This window comes from Acanthisitta chloris, unplaced genomic scaffold (assembly GCF_000695815.1).
Source record: "Acanthisitta chloris isolate BGI_N310 unplaced genomic scaffold, ASM69581v1 scaffold19647, whole genome shotgun sequence".
Classification (NCBI taxonomy): domain Eukaryota; kingdom Metazoa; phylum Chordata; class Aves; order Passeriformes; family Acanthisittidae; genus Acanthisitta; species Acanthisitta chloris.
In genome coordinates this window covers 26,586-52,580 of record NW_008684553.1, presented here as the reverse complement: position 1 = coordinate 52,580, position 25,995 = coordinate 26,586, and the positions used below count along the sequence as shown (strand labels likewise).

The window sequence follows — 25,995 nt, the reverse complement described above, 5'->3', positions numbered from 1 at the left end:
TACCTCTCTTCCAGAGCACTGGCATGACTGGAGGCGACAGTGCTTGCGGTAGGTTGAGGGACAGGGAGTTACTGGTGCTCCTGAATGAGACAGAGTGTGCTGTCGTCTCTCAGCAGCAGTATGGATGTCGTTCTCCAGCTGTAAGGAAGCCTGAGGTGTGCTACAACTTTTTGTTATTATATCCTTGTTACTTGGTAGTGCCTATATTCAGCAGCAAAGTTTCCAGTTTCTGTCTGGTGAAGTTTTACATGTGTCTGATCTCCTCCAGGCTGTGCATTTTTGCTGTCGTTCCAGGGCTTATTGAAGAGGTGGAGAAATAGCATGAAATCTTCATTTTGAGGTAGTTAACTTTTCCTAGAAACAGAGGGCATCACACTTCAACAAAAGCTAGAAGTGCTGAGGGTGCTTCCTGATGGGGAGAGAATGTTGTTGCTAACTGCAGATTCATTCACAACGAAGTGAAAGTGCCTTTGCCTCTTTGTGATGGTGTGTCAATTTGAATTATTTGTATTAGTGCTCTTAAGTGGAAATACATCCTTTTTAGCAGAGAAGGCAGTGAAGTCTTCTCTGAAGAGTTTGGTTTTGAAAGGATAAATAGAGCTGCTGAAGCTGCAACAAGTTGTCTAGCACAGGATCTGTGTAAGGCATGGTTGGAACAAGAGGAACCCAGATCAGAGGTTATTTGTGCTGGTTTGAAGTACAGGCTTCAGGAAAGAGCATGTGACTTATTTTTATGTGGAGAAGAAATATAAGAACTTTTGTTACAAGCTGTTTGCAGAAAGTCAGACTTGGACTTCGAGCCGGGGCTGATAGAGATCAGGGATCTGCATGGTTTGACACTTGCACAGATTCCCCGAACTACCCTGTGTGGATTCAGCCCTCCCAAAAAGATGGGATTGGACATATACTGCAGGATCTGCGTCCCCTGCTTCCTCAGCATGGGGGTGAGGTGGACAAAAAGACTGACTGATCTGGGGACACAGTGACACAGAGGAGTCACCAGGTGTCCTGAGTCCTCACATGGTTATGGATTGCTGTGTTAAGGTTTGGAGAAGGGAAAGATTAGAAGAGAGAGGCTTACCAAGGGGATAGTTCCTCCTTTTTAAACTCTCTTCACTAAACTGGGCAAAATTAGAGCACACATTAGAAAATCAGGTTTTGCTGGGGGTTGTTGTCTTTTCCACACCCATGTGTGTACACGTTCAGGAATCGTACACTCTCTGCTAGTGTTCTTTCTCTGTTTATATTGGCAGCTGTCAGAATTTCCTTTATAAGCAAGTGAAAATATGAGTAGAGCCATGTATTGCTGTGTCCAGAATCTCTCTGCTGCTTTCCTCCTTCCCTTCATTAAGCAGAGTTTGGTCCCCATTTCCTGTCAGAACCGCTGCAGTTTCAAAATACTTTGCTATTTTAGTAGTTTGTAATCCAGACTTCAGTGCAGTTTTTTTCTCCTTGAGAAAAGGGCCTTTGGTAAACAGACTGTTCTGAGTCACTGTTAGTCAGTGAAAATAGTAATTTTAAATCCTTTCATGTCCAGGATTTTTGGGACTCTTAATCCAGCCTCCTGCTGGAGCTGGTCATTAGTCTGCTGTCACAAAAGGAGGAAAAATCTGGAGAAAAACCTTCGGGGAGAGGATAAACATGGAAGAAGAGTGAAAGAGTCTGGAAGAAGTTGCTGTGGGTGGAGAGATCTGGCAATTGCTGCTGTACGTTACAGAATGACCTGAAAATATGCAGGAGGTTTTGAGAAAGATGAAGCTACTGTAAGAGGAAGAGTTCAGACTGAGCTTTATGTATTTTACCGTGGGACAGGATAGACAGGGAGCTGGAAAGTGAAGGTAACTGTTTGTGAAGAGCTTTTGTTTCCCTAGAGGGAAGTTTACTGCTTTGAAATGAGTGTCTGTTGTTGCCCTTGTGCCTGAACACTGGGAGCTTTTGTTTGATAATCTCTTTGCTCTTTGTAACCCTGCTGCTGTGTTGGTGTTTTATCTACCTTCCTGAGCAAGACTGCAGATTTCAGCGTCTTCTCCTCTTCCAGGTGAGGACACAAAGGCAGAACAGTCTGTGGTGAACAGGAGGCCATTTGAGAACATGCTGGGTTTAGCTTTACGTGGGAACTGCTCTGGAAAAGACTTCTTTTTGTGCAGGGAGAGTCCTGGTAATATTGCTAGTAGAAGTGCAGCCTCTCTACTTGTGGTGCTTGTGGTGGTTCCACTGTTGTGTTGTGTGAAACAGGACTTGTCTTTGCCTGGTGACCCAGTGTGGAAAGCTCCTGGATTCATCAGGCTGTTGAAAGCTGTTCATTTCCTTTTGTGGTAGCTACCAGTCTCCTTTCAACACAGCTGAGGTTAGGGGGTGGTGAGGAGCTGTTACTAACAATAAACTGTCGCTAACTGGTCATTCTCCTACAGTGGACAAGATCTTTTATTGCCCAATCCTGTGATTTATTAGTTGCTAGGCTTGCTGTGTGTGAGCCCACTGAGACAGCAGCTCTACCATTGGGGAGCACTGACCTGCCCCTCTGTTCTTCATGGATTTGCTTCTGTTTGAGCGAGTAGGAAGGTTTCTCTGAAATAACCTTTGCCTTCCCCAAATGGGCTGCCCTTTCTGAACAGGATGATTCTGTTGAGGAACTCTTCCTGGCAGCAATGTGGCCTTTGGCAAACAGCTGAAAAGATGCATGTGTGTATTTGCTGTACGAGGTGGAGGGTGGGTGGACAGTGGAGCTGTGCTAAGATGTTCTGGCACTTGGCATGGCAACCCTAGCAGCTCCCATTGGGTGCTGCTCCATCCATGGAGATCTCTAGTGATCCTGAATTACCAGTATTGTTTGCATTTCTTACCTGCTAACAGTGGCAAAGTCCTCACACACTTTAGGTTTTGGTGTCTGTTAAGTGATTGCAAAAGTCCTAAAATCCTCTCCTTGTCTGTGTTCCCCTTACCAATTGCCAAAAAGAGGAATGTGCCTTGTTTAGGAACAGTTTCCAGAAACATGTAGGAATGTGACCCTAGTATGAGAGATGATAATTTTCCCAGGGAACGCTCTGTCTAGTCTGCTTTCCCACTGCAGCATGGGGGAAGATAGGGAGTGGGAGAAAGTCCAGATGGAGGGTCAGCACTAGTTGAACTTGACCTGTGGGCACAGCATAGTGACAAAAGTGCCAGTGCTCAGAGGTGTGCTCATACCCTGGCAGACAAGGTGCAAATTGTAAAGTGCCTGAACCTAATAAAAGTGATCCTAAAGAGACAACAATACATGCTGTACCTGTTTTCCTATGGCAATGAGCTGTCCTGGATTTTACAGATCGAGAATGAAGGTAAAACAGCCACGTGGAAGTTGAAGATAAAACATGCAGTATATTGTGAACAGAGGTTTGGGCACTTAGGATTGTGAGGAAAATCTTGTTATTGCTATTTAAATTTAAAAAAGGGAATTTGGCATAGCTATAAGAACATTAATGACTTGTTTTATTTGGTGGAAATGGGAGTTTCCATAGGTGGAAGATGGTCATTTTAGCAGGAAATTAAGATCTTGCACTATAAAAATAAATATAAAACTGGTGTGTTTCTCCAGTGTTATATGAAACGCTTCTGTTTTTTTCCCATAGCATCCAGGTTTTGGGGGGGAGAGAATTGGTGCAATTATAGAGAGCACTAACTGACCTTTGCAAAGAGTTAATGGGATTGGATTTGTTGGCAAAACTGGGTGAAAGCTGAATTGCAATGGATGTTGTCTGTGGAGAAAGGCAAGCCTCAGTCCCCCATGGCTATAAGCATGGACACTCATATTCTCTTTTGCAAACTGTAGACATCTACTAAGTCACACTGACTCGCTGTCCTAAGGCTTTGCTAGGCTGATGCTCAGCTTCAGATTGTTTCAGAAGCTGACATCAGTGAGAGAGACTTGAAAGATTTTAAGTGTAAAGGACTGGTTTGAATCTGAAGCTCATGTTTTACTTTTTCACAGTCTTCTTTTTAACCTTGTGTGTTTGCTGAGGGAGTAGCACTTCCTTAATCCACACACAGTCTCTTTTGCCCTGTGTGAGTTCAGCAGTTAGCTTTGACTTTGCTGGTTGGTGAATCTTGCTGATAAACACAGGTGAGGTGTTCTAGGGTCTTCCAGTGTTCATTTCATTACTGCTGTCACTGGAGCAGGAGCTGAGTCCTCATTACAATCTTACCCAGTTTTCCTTCCTGAGTTTTTGGGCTCTTAGGATACCTAGAGCACACTCCACTATATAAAAGCAGACGTAGCGGTTAGCTACAGATGGTGGATATATTCCCCACTTTTTCCATATGTGATCAAGAAGGTTTTGCAACTATGTTATTTTTTTCTAGGTCCAAAGTCTTTTGAGCTCCAGAAATTCCTGTTGTGTCTATACTTGTCATCAACTGTTTGGAATAATACAGGATCCCTTTGGGGGATTTATGGCTAGCACCTTTGAACATAAGACTATATTTGAACAGGATATGAGTAAAAGGAAGCAGTCAGAACGAGCAGGTGTTCTCATACACCCGCTCTTGGCCACTCTGAGAAATGTATCACATCAGGAAAACTATTTTTAGCAAAGTTATATGTGTCCCCCCCATCTACCCCCACAGCATTTCTTCTGCCAGCTCCATGATTGGGCCAGTGTGATACTAACTTGTTTTGCCATCTTTTGTGGTGCCTGAACTCACCAGATGTATTCTGATAACATACAGTCCCAGGGCATGCCTGGCCAGATTGTCAGTTTATCGCTGAGAAGTGTCTGGGCAGCCAGAAAATGCTGCAAGAGGAAGTGAGCAGAGATGATAAAGTTGTCTTGGGTGGCAGCAAGACCAGAGAATGAAGTTTACAGTCCAGCTGTTGGGTGGAGGAAGGTTTCTCAGTACAGCAAAACAGCAAAGGGTGAACTATAGCAGATTGCTAATAAATTCAGTCTAATACAGGGATCTTTTTTGGACTGCCTTTCTAATCCGATTATTCACAGCTGTTCATTGGGGAAGGACATCCAGGGACGTCAGACTATTTTTAGAGGGAGACATGAAGAATTTTCTTTGGTTGGCTCTGTTGTTTGCCAGCTGGCTGGATCTGAAATGCCAGTCAACTGGTGTAAGTTTTGGATAGAGGAGTGTGGGTCAGTGTGAGAGGTGGGGGCTAACAGCTGGTAAGAGGGCATGTGCCACCAGAGGGAGAGACAGAGGAGATGAAGAGTGCTGGTGTTTGCACGAGACAGTGGAGACATGACTGTCTCAGATTTAGAGGGTTTTGGTTTCAGAGTGAGCAAGCTTGAAAATTTAGTGTTTCTTGAATAGACCTGAGACAACTCATCTGTATAGAGGGCACAGGAGTGCCTGCAAAGGCGTGACCTGCTGGGCAGCTGGTTGTCACCATCATTTCCACAAAATGTATTTCTGAGATTTCATATGCAGTGAGGTGTTTGTAAATTAACCTGTGTCCTGAGTTGAAATGTCTTTAAGCCTTTCTGCCATTCCCACCCGTCCTTGTGGCTCTCCAGGGTTGATTAGAGGGATTTGACAGCTTTTTTTCCCCCCCATGACTGTGTAGCTCTTTTTCTGGTCGAGGTTAAGTCTCAGTCATGTCACCCTGTGGTGAGCTCTGGGCATCCAGTTTCTACCAAGGAGTGAAATCTAAAGAACCACACCCAAAATTCAGTAGCATTTAGGAGCAAAAAAGTATGTTAGCTTTTAATATTCCCTTTTTAGGAAGAATAAGCACTTTTAATTTGTGTAATTGTTCATACCCAGATAAAAATCTGAGCTGTTTCAGGGCAGGAACACTCAGAGTTCTGTCAATCTCCAAACAGGCCAAAAATGTATAAGATTATAAATAAATCTGAAGATGTTTTATTGTGGGATTTTTTTTTTTTACTCCTAGCAAGGCAGTGCTGGTCCTAGCTCAAAAGCAATCAGATTGTTGTTTGTGTGCTCTCTATTTATAGGAGAACAAGAGGTCACTGGATGACATTACTGCTTTGTAAATTTAGAACAAATAAAAGGAAATGCTACTTCACCTAGTGCGTTGTCATCCTGTGGAATATACTGTTCCAGGATGTTAGTCAAAAGCTGCAGCCAGAACATAAAAAATAGCTGGACCATGCTTGTTTGTAGCCACGTTTGCCAGCAGGGATAACCAGGCCTCATAGAATCAGCCAGGTTGGAAAAGACCTCCAGGATCATCAAGTCCAACCTTGCTGTGGTTACTGGACCATGGCACTAAGTGCCACATCCAGTCTCATCTTCAAAACCTCCAGGGTCAGTGAATCCACCCCGAGTCCACGGACAGAATCACTTCCCTGGCCCTGCTGACCACACTGTTCCTGATCCAGGCCAGGATGGCATTGGCCTTCTTGGTCCCCTGCGCACACTGCTGGCTCATGTTCAGCTTTCTGTCTCTCCAAACTCCCAGGTACCTTTCTGCCTGGTGCTCTCCAGCCACTCTGTCCCAGCCTGGAGCGCTGCTCATGTTCCAGAGCATCAGCTCATCAGGGCTGTAGCGGAGAGGGAACTCCCCAGACTCTCTGGCTGTGAAAGGACAGCTTTCCAGGGAGAAGATTGCTGTGGCTTCTTTGACAGGACAAGAATGATTTATTGGTTTTGTTGCGAGCTGTTACCTTGTTCATCAGCCTCGTCTGCACAGCACAGTGTGTGAACAACCTTTGTGGCTCCGTCAGTATCCTCCGACAGGTGCGCGTCTGGAGCTGAAATTTCTGGCTCAAGCAGGGGTAGGTAGAAGTGGTGGGAGGAGTGTTTTTCTTTCCCTGTGAGAGCCCGTTCCTGTTGCTCAGGAGCACGTTCCTGTTGCTCAGGAGCACACCAGTGCAGGTAGGAGCCCAGCAGCTGCCCATGGGCTGGGGAGGGCAGGAGTGCCTCATGCCTCCAAGGTACCCAGGGCTGGCTGGGGTGTGTGTGAGGCTGTGTGAGAGCTGTCCTCATTAACATGCTTCTGGATTCCTAATTATCCCCATTAAAATGTTTAACTGTAACACCATTGCATGTTAATCAGGAAAACAGGTTTGTGGGGTTTCTTCATTTCCCTAAAGAATTGTTACACTAAGTTACATTAAAATCTTATCTGTCCTTCACAGTGAAGCCTGAATTGGTCCAATTTGTCCTCCTTAGGAGTAAGGTTTCAGGTTTTATTCTTGTGTTTCCCATCGCTGGTGATACCAGTAAATCCCACTGCAAATGTTGCTTTAGAACTGACTAATGGGGAATGCTCTTCATAAATTTATCCTGCAGTTAAGTTTCATTTACACTTCTGTAGTTACACAACAGACCCTTTATTTTAATTCTGTGACTATTTGGATGATTCATCTATGAAAATCTTAATATCATTATTTATCCTCTTGTCTTGCAAACTTTAACTCTGTTCTTTGATCAGAGGATTGTCTAACACTGAATGTTGGGATTTTTAAGATGGTGAAGTAGGTGACTTAAGAAGGAATTAGTGATTTCTGTCTTGAATAGTCTCTTCAGTGCTTCAGGAAGTCAGTAGCCTCACAAATTAATTCTTATCAGAGAGTGTCTGCATTTTCTGTATTTTATGCCAATATTTTAGATTTCATCTCTTCCAGTGTGATTAAAAACTATGCTATACTTTGCATTTGCCTTCCCCTTCCTGCCTTCCAGAAAAAAAAAAAAGGCAGAAAAAGAGGAAAAAGGACAGCACTGACTAGGAGTATTGTGAAATTGTTTTTCCCTAGTGCCCAAGGGAATGCCAGTGGCTTGATGGATGAACTGGTGGTTCCTTGTAGAACCTGGCTGGTTTGGAAGTGATGAAAGGTCCTTGGATGCTTCATCCTAGGATGTCTGGGCTTTACATATGGTACTGTTGTACATATGGGATTATAGATGTTCTTGGCTTTGTTGCCAGAAAAAAAGTGAGGCCCTGTGCTGTCTGAACAAATTAGCTGAACTTCGTTTTACTTCCAGGGAAAAAGCTGCTTCCTCTTAGCAGGACTTTGGAGATGCCCCTTGTCCTTCCCTAACTTCACACAGAACATCAGTGTTTCACCTTCTGTGAAAGGTTTTTCTAAGGTAGCCATTCTTCCATATCAGGGGTTTGGATGGAAACACATTCAGCTACCCACTTTTCTAAGGGAAAAGAAACATTCCTGTGATTACCTTCTCTGGGAATACATTTTTGTCGGAGCTGGAATTGTTTAGAGTGAAGGAAGAGGGAAGGAGTTTTTCAAAGTTTTATTTTTAGAATAGTGTAAATATTTATTTCTGTTTGCTTGCAACTGGTACAGATCAGGTCATTTTGTTCAGGAGAGAATGCTCCATGCCAAAACTGGGTTTCTAATAGGAATGGCCAGTCCTTGCTTTAAAAAGCTCCATTCATTTCCCACCTAATGTGGCTGTAGAATGCGTCTCTAGGTGTTGATCATGCCTCTGGGTGAGGTTAGTGTCACTGCAGGTGAATGCTGTAATCTGTCTATGGAAAGAAATACAATTTGAAAACTGAAGAGTTTAAAATAACGCAGACATTTCCAGGTGTATCTTTTTTCTGTCGTTACATCCACATTTCTTGGCGGGTGCTCTGAGGCACTTCAATTAAAAGTTTAATGTTCAACTTCAGAGGCTTTTATTTTTAGTCTGTTTTATGAATGATAATGAGAGAAGTGAGAAACAGACTGGGAAATGGTATCTGCCAGGGTTCACGTGTTGGGGTGATGTGTGGGTGTTGTAGTGGTTTTTAACAGAACTTTTGTTGCATGGTTGGGCCTCATCAAATTGGCACAACCCTAGTTCGTTTTAATCCACTCTATCAGATGTTAGAGTGCAGTTTGCTGGAAAAGCAGATGATGTAGACAGGTTTTTTTTCATGTGCAAAATGAGTGCAGGAAGGTCTGGGCTGCTGAAAGGTGTTAGACTTGACATGAAGAGGAGCCTTTTGATTTTTGTTGAGGGTGCTCAACCTTAATGCAGCATTTCCTAAATCCAGGTCTTGCAAAGACCTCAGTATTGGCCTAGTCTAAGATGTTAGTTTGATAGAAACTAGGACAGAGGTGTGCAGTAAGGACAGTAAGATAACTACAGTGTGGGGAAGAAAGACTTTTGTGTTAGGAATTGTATTCAAGGCTGGACCCCAGTTGAATGAGCAGCTCCGAGGACTGCAGACGTATTCCTCTGAAGGGCTCGGGGCTTTTGTTTCTCTTTGCTGCCACCAGCTGCCCAAAGGAGAGAGACTGGGTGGTAGGAGACACGGGGACCTGCTGCCTTCACGGGCTTAGGGGAGCTTCAGCTGCCCTGTGTGTCTTCTGCTGGTCCTTAAAACACTATTCATTTAGCACAGGCCAGCTAGTGCGTGGGAATGAACCCAGGGTAGAAACACACTGAGGACAGGATTTTTAGAGGGAGGTAAACTCACCACAACCTCCAGCTGCTAGTGGAGCATTTGTTGGTGTATCTTCTATGGAATAAGCATAGAACAAGCCCTAAGGAAACACGAGGGTTCAAAATGCAGTGCTTTCTATTCTAGATGCTTATTTGATTTCTCTTCTGGATTGCTTATTTTATTTCTTCCCTTCCCACTTGTCATGACTAAACAGATTCTTAGCATGATATTACAGAGTGTGTAATCTGACTCATTAATTGCTAGAAACTGGGATATTATGCTGCTAGCAAAATATTTTAATGTTGTTGCCAATTTAGAAAGTCATTAAGCACTTAAAAAAGGCTTATGCAAGGTCTGCACATGTAACATATTAACTCCTGCTGCTCTGGGCTTGTTTTGTATTGTGCTGTTTTTTGGATGCGAGAGATTTTCTTAGGCAGTTCAGTATTGGGAATGACCTCTAAAATCTCTGTGGTTCTAGAAGGAATTAAGATATGCTACAGTGGAAGAGAAACATGGTTGAAAGGTGCAAGTAACTTCTGTTGTGTTGTGCAGCTCACTGCCTCTGAAATAGCTTCAGTGGGCTGCACTAGTGATAAGGTTGCTGTGTCCCACTGATGTGCCCAGAATGCACACAACTCATTTTCTCCCACTCTTCAGATTATCACTCCGTGTCGGAAGCTGATCCTTTGTGCTGATAACAGAAAAGAGATGGAAGATTGGATTGCAGCACTGAAGACTGTGCAAAACCGTGAACATTTTGAGGTAACAGGAAAATGTGTTCTTTTGTGCTTTGTGCCTCATCTGCTAAATCTCAGCTTGTTTTGAGGCTGGAATCAGCTTCCAGTGAAGTTAATAGGAGTCATTTTTATTGACTATAATGGGTAATAGTGTTAGGCCTTCTGTAAAATTTATCCCAGATACACTGGAGTGATTCTCCATAGAATGCCTGTGGCTTTGTATACGCTCCCTTGGTAACTTTGGGAGCACTTTTCAGAGTATGGGTAGGTTATGAAACACAGTTCCCCTCCCATTGTCTTTTTGCTCTTCGATTATCTTCCCTGTCTTAATTCACATCTTGCCTGCTTGGTGTTCTGTCTGCTTCCTGGGCCTGGAGTGGGGCCAGCACTGCCACCAAAAGAAGCTTCCTTGTGTTTTCCCCACTCTGATGCTTGTCTCCCCTATGCTGGCACAAGGATTCCTCTGCTGCACAATAGGCCAGGATGGGAGATCTGATCTTGCTGAAAACTTAATCTGGCAAAAAAATGGGGAAGGGAAAGATCAGCTCTCCAGCAGATAAATTGCCCAGTTCATTTCTCTACACAAACTTGTAGTGAGACAAGGATGGGAGGTGGGCCTAGAGCAGAAATGAATATGTGGTTTCTTCTTCAGGTAGTCTCTTTTGGCTTAAAGACTTTCTTGAGTTACAGCTAGTGCGTGTAAACTGCACGTGGCCTACCCTTCCATAGTAAAAGTGTTCTGTTTCTGCCTTTGTTGGCTGCTACGTGCAAGTCTTTAAGGAAAAAAAAAAAGTCTCGTTGCTCTACTTCAGGCTTGGCTGTAATACATTTATGTCCTTAGTCTACCCAATACAGCATGGACCATTTCTCAGGGATGCATAACTGGTACGCCTGCTCACACGCGCGGCCGACGTATTGCAACGTGTGTCGGGAGGCACTGTCCGGAGTCACGTCGCACGGGCTCTCCTGTGAAGGTTGGTGTGCTCTCCTCCCCTCCTTTGGGAGGGCCATCTTTATTTTCCTTTTCCCCATATACCCAAATCTTGCCATCCCTCATCCCAGTCCGGTGTCTGCAGCGAGTGGATTTGTCTTGCTGAGGTATCGGATTGGTCAGAATACTCCCGTTCATAAGAATAACTGTGTTTGTAAGAACATCCTTGTTAAGTGTTTGAGTGCCAGGAGGCTCTTCTTGCTCAGCTTTGGCAAACACCTGGCTGTGCACAGCTTGTGCTTCTGGTGGGAATGAGGTGACACTCACACTGTGTAAAAGGGGGAAGGAGCGTAAGACTGTGTAAATCACGTCAAATTTAACAAGGTGATAACTAAGCTTTGTACCAGCAACTGGCAAAAGCTAGGAGGCAAGAATGAATAGCTACATCATCATACTTGGAACACTCAGAGCTGATCATTTTGATACGCTAACAAGGGTAGAGTGTACCCGTGCTTTCTTCTGGAGCCAAATACACACTGCCCCATTAGACCTTCTGTGGCAGGATTAACCCATTCTTCTCTCTCTCTCTAGTATGCAAGTTTAAAGCCCACAAACGCTGTGCTGTGCGGGCAACCAACAACTGCAAGTGGACAACTCTGGCCTCCATTGGGAAGGACATCATCGAGGATGAAGATGGGGTAGGTGTTAGTCTGAAGTCTTTCTGCCTTACCTTGGTATGGAAGCACTGGCATGTGCTCTGCAGCTTTCTTCAATTTACACACAGCAAATTCTGTCTTTACATGGGAAAGGCCTTTACTGTCAGGTTCTGTGTGAAAGCTCCAACCAGGGTAGCAAGGACTCCTCAACAGGAAGAGACTCCTGCTGTGGACTGGTGGAGTTGAGGTTAAATAATTGGAGGCACAGGGAACGTGATCTGAGTTTTGGCAAAAGAAAAATGAATGAGTGTTTGGAACAGCAGCTTAGCATATAGGATGTCTGATGCATGTCAGCGTTTCCTGGGTAGCCTGGGGTGAGTCACCTGGAGTCTTTATGCTTGAGCATGACGTAAAGTGCCAAAATTGGTCCTCAGGTGTTTTCTAGAAATTACCTTTGCCCTCCTTAAACAGTGCATATCAAGGTTTGCTACTTAGTGCCACAGTACCTCCTGCATCCTTAGTTTGCACTCTGGAAGGTCCATATTGCTTCTCTCCCTCTGCACCGTTCGCAGATCTCGATGCCACATCAGTGGCTGGAAGGAAACCTGCCCGTGAGTGCCAAATGCACCGTGTGTGACAAAACCTGTGGCAGTGTCCTGCGTCTGCAAGACTGGCGCTGCCTGTGGTGCAAAGCCATGGTGAGTTGAACAGACGTGATCGTTTCAGCCAGTGTTGATCAGCTCTGTGGTGTGTTCTTTTAATGACCTTCGCTTAAAATTTCTAACTGTGCTGTCAGCATTTGCCATGAAGGACTTTATGGTTCAGCAAGAGATAGTTATTTCAGGTCTTACTTATATGTATCACAGTGAGACTTTTCAACAGAAATTAAATTTCTCTCTGCCTTCTCTGCAAGCTCATTTTGTTTTGAGACTGAGCTTTCACAGAAGAATCTAATTGCACTAGGTAGGAATCAATGCTTTAGGCATGGGAAATGTTGGGTTTTATTTACCATTTCTACAAGTTGAAAAGGTGCAACAAAAAGGGACTATGAAGAATACTCAGCTATTTTAATCATAGAAATTTGCCTTCCATTGCAATAGATTTCTCTTGTTTAACCACTGCAGTGATGCAGGTCTTGCTGTGTTTCCAGTTGTCTATAGTACTAGTAAGAGAAGTGTCACAAAATATGTGTTTAGACTGGGGAAGCTCAAACCCCAAGCAAACCCTCTATCTTGCAGTCTTCCTGTACCAGAAATGACTGAAGTGTTCTGCTCTACTTTGCATTTCCTTTTTTGGGGTGGTTTCATTAATCCCTTCTTCTCTTATCTCTTATGTACCTCATGTCTTCCTGCTTTGGTTTTTGCTTTCTTGAGTTCCCAGTTGCTGTTCTTTTGTTGCTGCTTCAGATCTCTCAGCTGAGCCTGGAATTTTGCAAGCAGAATGCCTGAAGGCTTCTACAGCCACAGAATGTTATCTGGGCCTCTCAGCACTCCAAGTACTGGTCTCATAAATTCACTGAAAGTGCATAGTAATGGAAAGAGGAGAATTAGTAGAAGGCTCTGATTAGATCATTCTTATAACTGTATCAATTGACATTCCCTTGTCGTTTCACCCTCTCTACCTTTCTTACTCTTCCTGTACAACCTTTTGTTGGGTGGCTTTAGGAGTTATACCACAGAGCCCCAAAGGGTCTGAATTAGGTTTTTTTGTGGTGTTTCCAGGTACACACAGCATGTAAGGAGCTGTTGCCAAACAAGTGCCCTCTTGGGCTGTGCAAAGTGTCTGTCATTCCTCCTACTGCTCTTAACAGCATTGATTCAGATGGTAAGTACTGCTAGTAAGTAATGGTTCTTTCTCTTCCTCTCAGGTGCAGTCTCTTCAGCTGACACTATTAATGCCAGGCGCTGTCAGCTGAAAACTGTGCCTTTGGTGTTGCTGAAATTCCCAACTAGAAGCCATTGCTAAGTATTGCAGTGAACTGTTTCCTTTGCTTTTGCATACAGTTTATGACCCTGCAATGTCAGTGTTTGTTGAGCTGCAGCTGGTAAATTTTATTGAGAATAACTCTATTGCAGAAGCAGTTTGGGAAGGTTGGGGAAGCTGAAACTTTTGGCATGCTGCTAGGAGATAAGTGTGATATTTGGCAGCATGAGGTGTGGTTCCTGCTGGATTCAGGGCTGTGCACAGTTGGCATTTACCCAGTGAGTGCCATGAGCACAAGGAAAGTATTAGCTGCTTCATAGCTGGGCTGGGGTGTGGGGTGTTGGGTTTTTTTTTCTTTCCATCTCCATGGGCAGCTTGCCATCTCTGGGCTTTTCCTCCATCTCTCTTCCCTTTTCCCTGACAGGTTTCTGGAAAGCTACTTGTCCCCCTTCCTGCACAAGCCCATTGTTGGTTTTTGTCAACTCAAAAAGTGGAGACAACCAAGGTGTAAAATTTCTACGGAGATTCAAACAGCTGCTGAATCCAGCGCAGGTCTTTGATCTCATGAATGGAGGACCTCACCTTGGGTAAGCAGATACTCCATGGAAACGCATTCCTTGCAAATACCAAGGAAGTGTGAGGGATTTATTTGATTATAAGCTCATCCTCAAATATGACAAGAAACCTATTCCTCAGGGAAAACTGAACACATGTGAAGTTTGGAGGGGGTTTCCTCTCTCTGTGCTTTGTGTTATTGATTAGCTAAACCCAAAAATGTTGTTGAAAAAGGGTTTTTTTCCCCATTCATCAGTAACAGCAGGACAGCTTGAGGGGTTTTGGGGGAGTTCAGAAACACTCCCCTGGAAGAACACCAAGGTTTGCTTTAATTGGTGTAGCCTTGAGTATGAAGTCAGTGGCATCAGAGCAAACCGTGACAACTAGTGATGCAGCAAGGCTAGAAAAAGGAGTTAATTTAATGGGCAATCAGCTACCATATGCTTGTTTCCTTTGCTGTGCAGATAAAAGTGCCCTGCTTTAGTATGTCTGGGAGGTATTTCTGTAGTGGATAACCACTGTAAATTCCTTAGCTGTGTTTATAATTCCTTAATTAAAATCAGTTCATCTGTAATCTGACAGTGACCCATATTCGGTGCAAAATCAGAGCTACTTTAAGCAAAGCTGCCGTGTCGATTACCTAGATTGGAATAATATAATTTCTTTCTGTAACAACTGATTGTTTTTTCCCTCTTGCTTTTTTTCTTTCTCTTCTCTGTAGTTTACGCTTATTCCAGAAATTTGACACTTTCCGGATCCTGGTGTGCGGTGGGGACGGGAGCGTTGGCTGGGTCCTCTCTGAAATTGATAGCCTCAACCTCCACAAGCAGGTACCTGCCCAAAGAGCTTGGTTGGATGAAGGAAGGAAGTAACAATATAGAATTGTAGAGTTTCAGGGGTTGGAATGGAGTTTAGATATCATCCAGCCCCAACCCCTGCCCTGGGCAGGGACACCTCCCACCAGAGCAGGTTGCTCAAGGCTCATCCAACCTGGCTGTGAACACTGCCAGGGTTGGGGCAGCCACATCCTCCCTGGGCAACCTGGGCCAGTGTCTCACCACCCTCACAGGGAAAAACGTTTTTCTGATACCAACCTAAATTTCCCCTCCTTCAGTTTAAATCCATTACCCCTTGTTCTGTCACTGCAGTTCCTAACACAATGTCCCTCTGCAGCTTCCCTGGAGCCCCTTAAGCTCCTGGCAAGCTGCTCTGTGTTCTCCAAGCAACCTTCTCTTCTCTGAACAGCCCCAACTCCCTCAGCCTGTCCCCATAGGGGAGATGCTCCAGTGCTCTTAGCAGTTTTGTGGCCTCCTCTGGACCGGGCGTGGGCTGGCGAGGACTTTCCTTGATCATACAGACATAGTTTGCCCCAGGACTAGAGCTGCTGAAAGCTTACCAGAGCAGTGCTCTTGCACCAGTTTTCTGCAAGAAGCAGTAGTGGATTTATTAATTATTCCTATCCTCAGTGCTCTTCCACAAGATCCAGCTTTTGGAGTGGCTCTGAGCACTGCTGCTCCATTGCCAACAGAGACATGCTCTGAAAGGGCTGCAGTTCGAAAACTGGGAGTTCCACGAGAGTTACACTCCTCATCTATTCCCTGCATTTCTCATGGTGTAGTTTCTGAGATAGACAGAAACTTCACTGGAGTAGAGGTGTCATAGGGTGCTTAAGTTCGGCTTCCATTTTGTCTGGGAGCTCTGTGCTAGTTTACAGAAGCACAGTGGCACCACCTGATGGTTACAATACATACCACGGTAGGAGGGGTTACTTTAGCAAAGTGCTCCTCGAGATGGTACCTGTGAAATGCTCCTCTCTCCATTAAAAACTAAACGTAGAGGAAGTTTTTCCTTACTTCCATGCTCTTCTGGCTATTTTCCCCATCCAGTTACTTTCTCCCCCACGTGGCATTAGCTGTTTCTCAATGACTGGTGGAGGAGTCAGTTGTGTTACTTGTGGCTGTTCCTGGCTTGTGTTTTTCCATTTGAATATCACTTTTGGTTTCCTTTTCTCTCATGCAGTGCCAGCTGGGAGTGCTCCCCTTGGGAACAGGCAATGACCTTGCCCGTGTGTTAGGCTGGGGCTCTGCTTGTGATGATGATACCCAGCTCCCACAGATCCTGGAGAAGCTGGAGAGGGCCAGTACCAAAATGCTGGACAGGTGAGTACCCATCACTGGCATCCTCTGCTGTTCAAAAGTTGTGTGAAAATACCCTTCCAGGAGAAGTGGGCAGCTCTTGATTCTGCCCAGCTGCTGGACCTCTTACTAATGCCAGTTAATGGTTTTAATTTGATAATCCTCTGTCACACTCAAGCAACAAAAGGTTGTCTGGGTTTCCATGTCACTGCTGCAGAACAGGAAGGAGTGAAACTGATGTCCAGTGTCCTCTCTTCTGTTTCAGCATTCTCATCAATTGAATTTGTCAGCCTTAAAGTCAGGACTTATTTTTTAAGCTAATTTCTTTCTTGGTAGATTTGAACCAATTTATCTTGAGTTTGGTTTAGATGTGAAAGCTGAATGCAGAAATGGACACCTTTACCTCTCCTATTGCTACCTCCTGTATGTCTTTGTACATTTCAAAATGCTTGTCTTTAGAGTTGCATCTTGTCATCTCTGTCATTGAATTGAGTAGTGCCCATAGAATTTCTGTGAGAGAGGGGAAAAGTATAGAGAGATTCCATGTGCTGTAGGGTACTTGTTCATCCTTCCCTCTTCCCCAGTTCAGCCCCTCTGCATTTCCATTTCCATTGCAACTCTGTGGCTTCCTTGCATCAGTCATGCCCTGGCAAACCACAGTTTGTTCTGCTTTGCGGTTCTAACCTGTTGTGTCCTTTGGATAAAGGAGGAAATCATTTGCACTGTAGTGACAAGTATGGTTTTCAACAGGTGGAGCATCATGGTGTATGAAACGAAGCTCCCTCGCCAGGCCTCCACTTCCACAGTCACTGAAGATTTCAGTGAGGATTCAGAGGTACCTCACAGGACTCAGAGGGCAGGGGACTGGAGCAGCAGCCTCAGGGTGGACAAGATAGGAGACAGTGGCTGAGCTCCAGTGGAGCAGACTTGAGCCATGGCTTGAGCGTAGCCAGAGCTGCAGAGATCTGTGGGCTTTAAGTCAATGAAGTGTTGCAGAGAAGGATGGAGATTGGGTTACCAGAGTGAGCAACCATAATAAGGGATGAGGAAAAGATACTTTGGAACAGGACAGAGTGGAAATGATTATTCATTTGCTCTCATGGCATCAAGTTGTTGAAATTATGGCAAGCTGTATAGCAATCGTTAAAAAATCCCCCATTTTAGATCCACAGTTGGAGACTCTAAGAACTGTATTGCTGATGATTTCTAGGTTCAGAATTAGTTTCTTCATCAGATTCAGGTCTTCAGTGTCTAACAAAGCCCTGGGCTGCAGAGCTTTTCCAGGGCAACAAGAACCTGTAGAGTGATGGGTGTGCTCTGGGGAGCCAGGGTTGCACAGCATGTGTTGTAATGTTGGGAAGCAGCACCCCAGAGCTTTGTTTCTGACTGTCACCAGGTGCAGAAGATTCTCTTCTATGAAGACTCTGTGGCTGCTCATTTGTCCAAAATTTTGACTTCTGACCAACACTCAGTGGTTATCTCCTCAGCCAAGTGAGTACTTAGAGGACAGCTGCTCTAAGTGAAAGTGGCACTGTGAAAATCCTGAGGTAATCCTTGCATGACTTTGTTTTCACTGTTTTCTTTGTCTAGGGTGCTTTGTGAGACAGTGAAGGATTTTGTGGCTCGAGTAGGAAAAGCTTACGAGAAGGCTACGGAAAGCTCAGAGGAATCAGAGGTCATGGCCAGGAAGGTAAAATATGAAAAATTGTTTGGGTTTTTACTTCTGAAGTGGAAAACTGCTATGTTTCCAGAAAACTAGGACAGCAGCGCTTCAGCGAGCTCTAAAAGAGTGAGCTACCCTGGCTACTGTTAGTTCTACTCAAATGTTCTTCTCCTGATAGTGCTCTGTCCTGAAGGAGAAGCTGGACTCATTGCTGAAGACACTGAATGATGAATCTCAAGCCTCTTCATCTCTGCCAAACCCTCCTCCCACCATTGCAGAGGAAACTGAAGATGGTGATGGGTCAGGCAGTGCTTGTGACTCTGCGAGCGACCGGTCAGTGGGCTCGTCATGCACTGCACGGCCCCAGATCTTTCGGCCCCGAGAGCAACTCATGCTGAGAGCCAACAGCCTGAAAAAAGCCATCCGTCAGATAATAGAGCATGCAGAGAAAGGTAATCTGTCAGGAGTCCTGCTTGTCACTTAACACAGCCTCTTCAGAAGTACACAATCCCTTTATTTTGGTGGAGAGTAGGGGTCTTAGTTGAAAACAGCTTTTCTGAGCTAGAAGCTGTTCAGTAAGCTTCTCTAGGAGCTATTCCCTGGCTGTTTGGTTTCAGTATCATCTCTGCCAAGTCCACCTGTTTGAAACGTTGCTAGGTAAATGAGCCTGAAGTTCCAGATGTGTTCTCTCCCAACAGGCTGGTTTAGGAAGTTCCTACCCTCCCACACTCACTTCATTTGCATTTCCTGTCTGTCCCCTCCCATACCACAGTTGTGTCAGCACAACTGTTTGTGTGGCCTTGCTGTAAAACAGAAAATACCTGGGAAGAAAATATTTTTTAAACTTGGCTTGTTTCAGGAATCTCTTTACAATAGAGCCCAGCAAAACAGTGCTGTGGTACAACTGCAAGAGAGGGCAGGAACTTCTTAAACTAGCTTTGTGGTTGGGAAAATACTGCACCTTGGTGCAAATCAGTTCTGATATTAACTTCTGAGGCAGGTGACCCTCTTCTCCACATCTTGACCCTTGTCCCTCTCCAGGCACACACCCCCATAGCTCAAAGTTTTGCTGCCTTTGAAAGGTGTCGGGCTCCCAGATGCTGGTTATAAACTGGGGGGTTTGACATAGGCCAAATGAAGTACTTAACAGCTTGTTGCTGGAGCATTGAAGTTCCATATGTAACATCCATGCCCACCTAAATGTGCACTGTGAACATCTGTGTAGTAAGTTACAAATCATTGCAATGTTGCTCAGATTTCCAGCACTGCAGTGTTGTATCCAGCCTGTCCTGAAGGTGAAGTGATGTGGGATGATGGAGGTGGAGCAAACAACCTGCTTCTGGTGGTGCTGAGACCTTGACCTCACTGCTGCCTCACTTTGCTTCTGCTTACCTTAGGCCAGTTTGGTGTTTTTGGAGCTCTCCTGGAGCCCAAGCAATTTGCTTAATCCAACCAGAAGAGTTTCTATTTCTGTTGGGCGAGTGGGTTGGATTGCCTTGTGGGTAGTTTTGCTGAACTCCAGAGTCAGCACAAAGGAGGAGAAGAGACTGAAAGAAGGGGGGTCATCCCCCTGCGGAGGTGGTGAGCTGGTAGAGCAGCTGAGGGCAGTTCAGAGCTGCAGCCTGGCAGAGGCTGCTGGGGAGGAAAAGGCAAAGGAAGTTTTGATTCTTCAGGCAACAAACTAGCATTTAAATCTTATCAGCTCTCCAGCAAACTCCAGCTACGTTTCAGATGTATTTGTTTCACTTTTCCAAACTGTTTCTCTTCTTCCAAAGGATGTAATCTGATCCTTTCCTCTGTTTGTATTTGTTTTTACCAACTGCTGTTTTCTTCCTCCTGATCATACGTGTAAGTGGCTCTTTCAAGTGGCTTATCCTATTGCCTCACAACAGATTAAGCAAACAGAAAATTCATTAATCATTTCAGTCTGTCTGGTTAGAATTCCTGGCAACATCTAAATGCAAATAGATGGAAGCCCATCACCTGTAGCACAGTTGACATCTCGGTATGCCTGAGTACCTGTGGCATTAAAGGTGGACGCTTCAATTTAAAGCCTCACTGAAGGACTCAGCAAAGAAAACAAGGAGCCAGCCCAGTTGCAAAAGCTCTCCTGAACGGAACTTAGTCGAGACAAATAATACAGGAAAGCTTTTTGTTATTCCTGTTCTTTCCTTTCAGGAATTGGGGCCTTTAGAGCCCCATCCTGTGGCTCTTTACATCAGTGAGAGGTATTCCTTGCTATAAGAGCTGTGAGGCACTCACCTACCTTATCTCTCCTTGCAGCTGTAGATGAGCAGAACGCCCAGACCCAGGAGCAGGAGGGGTTCCTCCTTAGTCTCTCAGCCTCTGAGGAAGGCAAGGAGCTGAGGAGCGAGGATAAAATCTCCCTGCAGTCATCACACAGCAGCAGCCATGGAGTGTCCAAAGGGAGGAGCCAGCGGAAAGGTACTGCCCCAGGGCTGCCACCAGCAGGTCTTGAATGTGGATTGCGACTCTTGTTAGTTGTAAGAAGTGAAGGATGTGTTCCCTGTGTTGCCTCCCGTGTTCTGTTTTACTCCAGTTTTTGCATGATTGTTCTCCAGGCCTGGCACATTTCTGTGGTGTAGCCTGTGCATTGTACACTCCATGTTTTGCTTCATCTTTGGGGGCTGGTCCATGAGCCTATGGAACCTATGATTCAGAAATATTGTCGCACCTTAGCCAGTAATCTTGGTTGACTTGGCTTTCAGTGCTTGGACAAGGACAGTCTTGAGCATTTTTCATGTCATTTACCTGATGACATTTCCCTGTAAGCCCCTGCCATCCTTTGCAGATGACAGAGAACAGCAGCCAGTTCGCTTCAGTAACTTGTGTTAACGTGAGTAATTTGTTGGAGATCACTGACCACTGCAAATACGTTTGGAACTTTTCTGAGTGCTGGTTGGGAGCCAAGTACCCTGTCTGTTGTGCTGCTGGCACCAGCTTTTTCTCCTCTCCACTCCTAATATTTTTCATGTGGCATTTTGGTGCTTCCAGTCTGTGAGGTTTTCTGGCAGCACATGTAACATCTCAGTCTCTTAATGACTGGTTCTGTCAGTTCTTTGTTTTCTGGTGGCTCAAGTGTTTTGCTGTTGAGTGATTCCTAACCCAGTCTTGCTGCTTGGGCTGTGCTGCTGTGTGCTGGTCTGAATCACAGCATTATGTTTGTCAACAGCTATGTTTGTGTTGTGTTTTGCAGCCTCCAAGTCTCCTTGTGAAAGACTGATAAACAAAGGAAGTTTGTCACTGGGGAGTTCTGCATCTCTTCCTCCCCAGACAGGAAATCGTGACAACTTGCCAATGCTGAACACAAAAATCCTCTACCCAAGTAAGTGTAACGCCCACCACTTCCCACTGAGGCAGCCAACTGGGGTATGGGTGACAGCAGCACAGGCTGCAGTCCTCATGTGGAAACAAGACATTGTCTTGCCTGAAGCCCTTTTGTGCAGGGCTGACTTGGAGAGAAATCCTTATGTGGATAACTCCAGGTTACTCCAACTTAGAGTAAGCTGTATTAGTTGCCAGTTCGTAGCTAAGGCCTAGACACAGGTTTTTATAAACACTGTGCAGTGGCAGAATTTAGATGACAGTTACAAAGACATGCTTACCTCACACTAACCTTAAGAAGGCTGATATGATAGAGCTGAGAGAAGTTTCTGGAGTGGTAGCCACGGGCTGGGAACAGCAGTCCCTTCTTGTGAAGGCTAAAGTCACTGGAAGTACACAGACCCAGCAGAATTCCCACCTCCCACATCTTGTGTAACAAGTTCTCCCCATCTCCTTGTCAAGAGAGCTAAGTCTCTGGAATGGAGCAAAGTACTATTGCTATTTGCTTCCCACAGGGAATGATGGGAGAATATATTAACTCATTGTTCTCCCTCCAAGACTGAAGTTACCTGTTTTCTGCTTATTATTAATCACACTCTTCCCTGTGGTCAATTTTGTTGCAGATATCCGTGCTGGAATGTCTGGTTCTTTGCCTGGGAGCTCTGTCATCAGCCGCTTGTTGATCCATGCTGATCCCTTTAACTCTGAGCCTGAAAATCTGTGAGTATGTCCAGGAGGCTGAAGGGAGGGAGTGGGTGTTTCGAAATGCATCTCAGTGGAGGAGCAGAGTGGTTTATAGAGCAAAGTAACAGAGTGCAGCATCCTGGAGTTGTGTAAATGGATTCATATGTTGGGTGCCAGGGAGGATCAGCTCATGGAGTTATGTATAGAGTGACACATCTGACGTGGTTGGATTTGATGGTCTTTTCCAACCTGAATGATTCTGTGAATCTATGTGAGATACACACCAAATGGTACATAGACTTACGAGTGGGAGTTCTGCTCTTTTGTTTGGCAGTGAATGTTACACAGAGAAGTGTGTCATGAATAATTACTTTGGAATTGGACTGGATGCCAAGATTTCTTTGGACTTCAACAACAAACGTGATGAGCACCCAGAGAAGTGCAGGTGGGTTTGGCTTTGGCTGACCTTTGGGTGCTGCCAGAAATGACTGAAAGCACTTTGTTTCCATGTGGTTTGGAAGCTAATTGTGTACAACTGTGCTGAATAGGTGTATTGTCAATATAATCCTCTTTCAAGGCTTGAAATTGTGATGGAGGAGATAAGTTACTGATTTATTATTGGTACATTATGCTATAAGGTCTTTGAGTAGCTGCGTTGGTGTGGATTTAGCCAGTTGGTTCTGTTTATGTCGTCTCACTCACACATCTTTCTCCTGGGCTTGCTCTTTATCCATGAGAAGACATCTCAGCTCTAAATGCCACAGAGGCTGGTTTTGACCTTGATCCTGACTTAATACAATCCACAGGTTTGGTGTTTTGTATACCTGAGCAGCTGCAGGATGCTTTGTGTAGCCTGGGATTGGCACAGTTGCTGTACTTGAGTTACAGCCAAATACTGTTGATGTCCTGGTGTATGAGAGGGACAAATTCTGTACCAGGAGAATCTGTATATGTTTCTAGTAGGGTCTCTTACTCAGTTGTCCTCAATTCCTACCTGACATTTATTTAAAGGAAGGTAATTTCCTAGCACACATGTTGACCTCTGAGTGCTTGACCCTTTTAGAAGCAAAGCACCTTTGTGTTTTAGGACATAGCAGCTACCCTTTCAAGGTGAGGGTTTTATTCCTTCTTAGAGAAAAGGTGAATGTCTATGCTGAGTTTTTCTCTTTTGATTTGCCCCCTTAGAAGTCGTACTAAGAACATGATGTGGTACGGAGTATTGGGGACCAAGGAGCTGCTGCACAGAACTTACAAAAACCTGGAGCAGAAAGTCTTGCTGGAGGTGAGGAACTAGCATCCTCTTCTGATCCTAAAACTAGAATGACTAAGTGCATCTCCTCCAGGCACTGTGACTTTGGCATGGTGATTCTGCTTGGTGATGTTGGGGTGTTTCCTTTGGCTGCCTGGTACAATGTACTTGCTGTATCTCACCCTGAGTCAGCTGAAAGTGCCTTTTCCTGGAGCTGGAGAATAACTTGTAGTGTCAGCCCATTAGGGAAGTATTGTCCTGGAAAGTATCACCTGGAAAGTACTACCTGTCACCAGCTCAGTGTTGAGCGTGGATAAGATTGCTTTGTTTTGTGTTCTCTCATGTGAACCCATTTTAGATAGTAGGTGCAGTGGAAATTTAATTTAACTGTGCTATAATGTGCATCAAAATGGAAAAGAAATATTCCTGTATAGGCCATGTAGAGCATAAACAGGTGACCTGCTGAAGGAGACCCTCATCATGTAGATGTTTCAGAAGTTTTATTCCCCTTTCTGGAGGAATAAACCAGAGGTTTTCCCAAGCCTCTCAGGTGTGCCCTATTCCTGTTTGAAGGAAAGGAGCAGCAGTATCTCTCTAAAACTCATGTCTGCAAAAAGAGTTGTGGCTCTTGTGGCATGAGTGAATATCTTCTACTCTGGTAGGCCGAGAATAAACGGAGAGAAAGCAGAATGAATGTGTTAGTAAGCTATGGAAACTGTTCTCTGTTCTGTGCTCTAGCAGCAGTGGCTCTCTCCTGCTGTGCTGAGAGTGGTGTTACCTTCTTTCCCGTGCAGTGCGATGGGCGACCAATCCCTTTGCCCAGTCTCCAGGGAATTGCTGTACTCAACATTCCCAGCTATGCAGGAGGCACCAACTTCTGGGGGGGAACCAAGGAAGATGATGTGAGTATTCTTAAGGGAGTCCAGGAAAGGTTTCTGCTTACTATTGCGTTTTGAAGTCACAGCCCCTGAGAGTAATGCTTGGAAGAAGGGGGCAAGGGGCCTGACTGCATGTACTTTCTATGGAAAGTGGGTAAGGTACTGAAATCTAATCTTCAGCAGCTTTGTACCCAGGCAGTCTGTAATGGTTCAGAAAAAGAACCCACCAAACCATTTGGATTTGCAAGAAGTGCTTTAGGTTGACTCCATAGACTGGCTGAAAAGTACAACTCCTTGAAGGCACAGGCAGTTAGTGTCACTCAGAACCATTGTGTTTATTGGAAATGAAGGAGTGCCTCCTCTAAGAAGAATAATTACTGCTTTGTGGCCTACAGCCTTTGTGTCTGCATGATACTCCAGCCATTGGAAGCACAGTGGCAGTATCAAGGCTGCTTTTTCTCCCTCCTAGCTCACTGCAGATCTTCACCTTCTAGCCACATTAACTTCATACAAGTTAAGTGGTACAGTTGAAAGCCAACTGGGGGTAAAGGAAACCTGTCCAACAAAGCTGTATGTCAGCTGAATCCTCTCTCCCTTGTGTCTGGCAGACATTTACAGCCCCCTCCTTTGATGACAAGATTTTGGAAGTGGTAGCAGTGTTTGGTAGCATGCAGATGGCAGTGTCACGTGTGATAAACCTGCAGCATCACCGGATTGCACAGGTACCCATTACTTTTTTGAGCTCTTTGTGCCTCTTCCCTCTCTAGCTTGTGACTTTTTTACCAATTTCAGTCAGCAAAGCCCTCCTTTGTGCTCTCTCCTTCATGGAAAGAGCATCCACCAGGACTGGAAATGAGCATGTTCAGGGACAATTTGGGCATGGAATTGTTTGCTAGCATTTATTGTGGTAGGAGTTAGACCAGCAAGTTACATACAGATTAACCCAAAGGCGCAGCAAATGCTCCCTGCTGCTCTAGGGTGAGGTGTGCCTTGCTGTTCAGCACCAAAGCTACAGTACCTGGGGAAGTCCTTTGGAAAGATAGGGAATGGCTCATGCTTTTGGAAAACCAACAGTTTAGAGCTTTTCTGAGACAGCCACTTCTTGCAGTGTCGGACAGTGAAGATAGCAATCCTTGGAGAAGAGGGAGTTCCTGTGCAAGTGGATGGAGAAGCCTGGATCCAGCCTCCAGGTTACATCTGGATTGTGCATAAGAACAGGGCACAGACCCTCACCCGAGACAGGGTAAGAGCAATCTTGCATAGACTGTGCGCTACGCACGTGTTTTGATGTCATGTGGTTTTGGAAAGCATGGCAACAGCCACATGTGAATGCAAGGAGCATCTTTGGCTACACACCATAAAACTTTTGGGAAACTTGCACTCACCACCTGGGAAATGGCATAAATAAGGTTTTTTTTATGCAAGCTTATTTTTGCCTTCTCTTCTAGGTGCCTTGTGACAGTGTTTTTTAATGTGCTTGCATGCTGCTTTTCCCATAGGATGCCCAAGTCTCCAGGTGCTGTGGATTGGCTAGATTCACATGGTCAATATTTTAGTGTCTCATTGTTCAGTGTGTGGCTTATACTTCACTGACCATGTAAGGCAGCATCTTATGCCTTGCTCAGAAATGTGTGTCTGTCTCATCTCATAATTTTCAAATATATCTGATGAGTCCCAGCAGATAAGGAAGTCTCCTTGCCATTTTACTGTGTGACTGAGTGGTGGTAAGCCAAAGGAAAGGGTGCAGGCCTTGGTGTGGCACAAACAGGCTTTATGGTTCCTCCCAGCTCTGTGACTGTATGTGCAATAAGCAGTTTGGTTGATAAGGAAATACATTTAATCCATTCCATCAGCAAGAATGAGATCAGTGGGTAGCTTGCATGGAGCTGA

General features: G+C 44.9%; 1 protein-coding gene across 1 annotated transcript in view; it reads left to right on the top strand.

The window, feature by feature from the left end:
* The window catches only part of DGKD (diacylglycerol kinase, delta 130kDa), a 37,124-nt gene that overhangs the window by 5,568 nt on the left and 5,561 nt on the right, over positions 1-25,995 (top strand). Inside the window, exons 3-22 of the mRNA XM_009079397.1 lie at positions 10,007-10,111; positions 10,928-11,060; positions 11,609-11,715; positions 12,246-12,371; positions 13,395-13,497; positions 14,021-14,183; positions 14,873-14,981; positions 16,171-16,310; positions 17,037-17,121; positions 17,683-17,777; positions 17,877-17,976; positions 18,128-18,401; positions 20,233-20,394; positions 21,167-21,295; positions 21,918-22,014; positions 22,313-22,423; positions 23,164-23,260; positions 24,022-24,129; positions 24,714-24,827; positions 25,214-25,348. Of these exons, the coding sequence (XP_009077645.1) occupies positions 10,007-10,111; positions 10,928-11,060; positions 11,609-11,715; positions 12,246-12,371; positions 13,395-13,497; positions 14,021-14,183; positions 14,873-14,981; positions 16,171-16,310; positions 17,037-17,121; positions 17,683-17,777; positions 17,877-17,976; positions 18,128-18,401; positions 20,233-20,394; positions 21,167-21,295; positions 21,918-22,014; positions 22,313-22,423; positions 23,164-23,260; positions 24,022-24,129; positions 24,714-24,827; positions 25,214-25,348 (2,493 nt within the window). The remainder of the gene's footprint in view (positions 1-10,006; positions 10,112-10,927; positions 11,061-11,608; positions 11,716-12,245; positions 12,372-13,394; positions 13,498-14,020; positions 14,184-14,872; positions 14,982-16,170; positions 16,311-17,036; positions 17,122-17,682; positions 17,778-17,876; positions 17,977-18,127; positions 18,402-20,232; positions 20,395-21,166; positions 21,296-21,917; positions 22,015-22,312; positions 22,424-23,163; positions 23,261-24,021; positions 24,130-24,713; positions 24,828-25,213; positions 25,349-25,995) is intronic.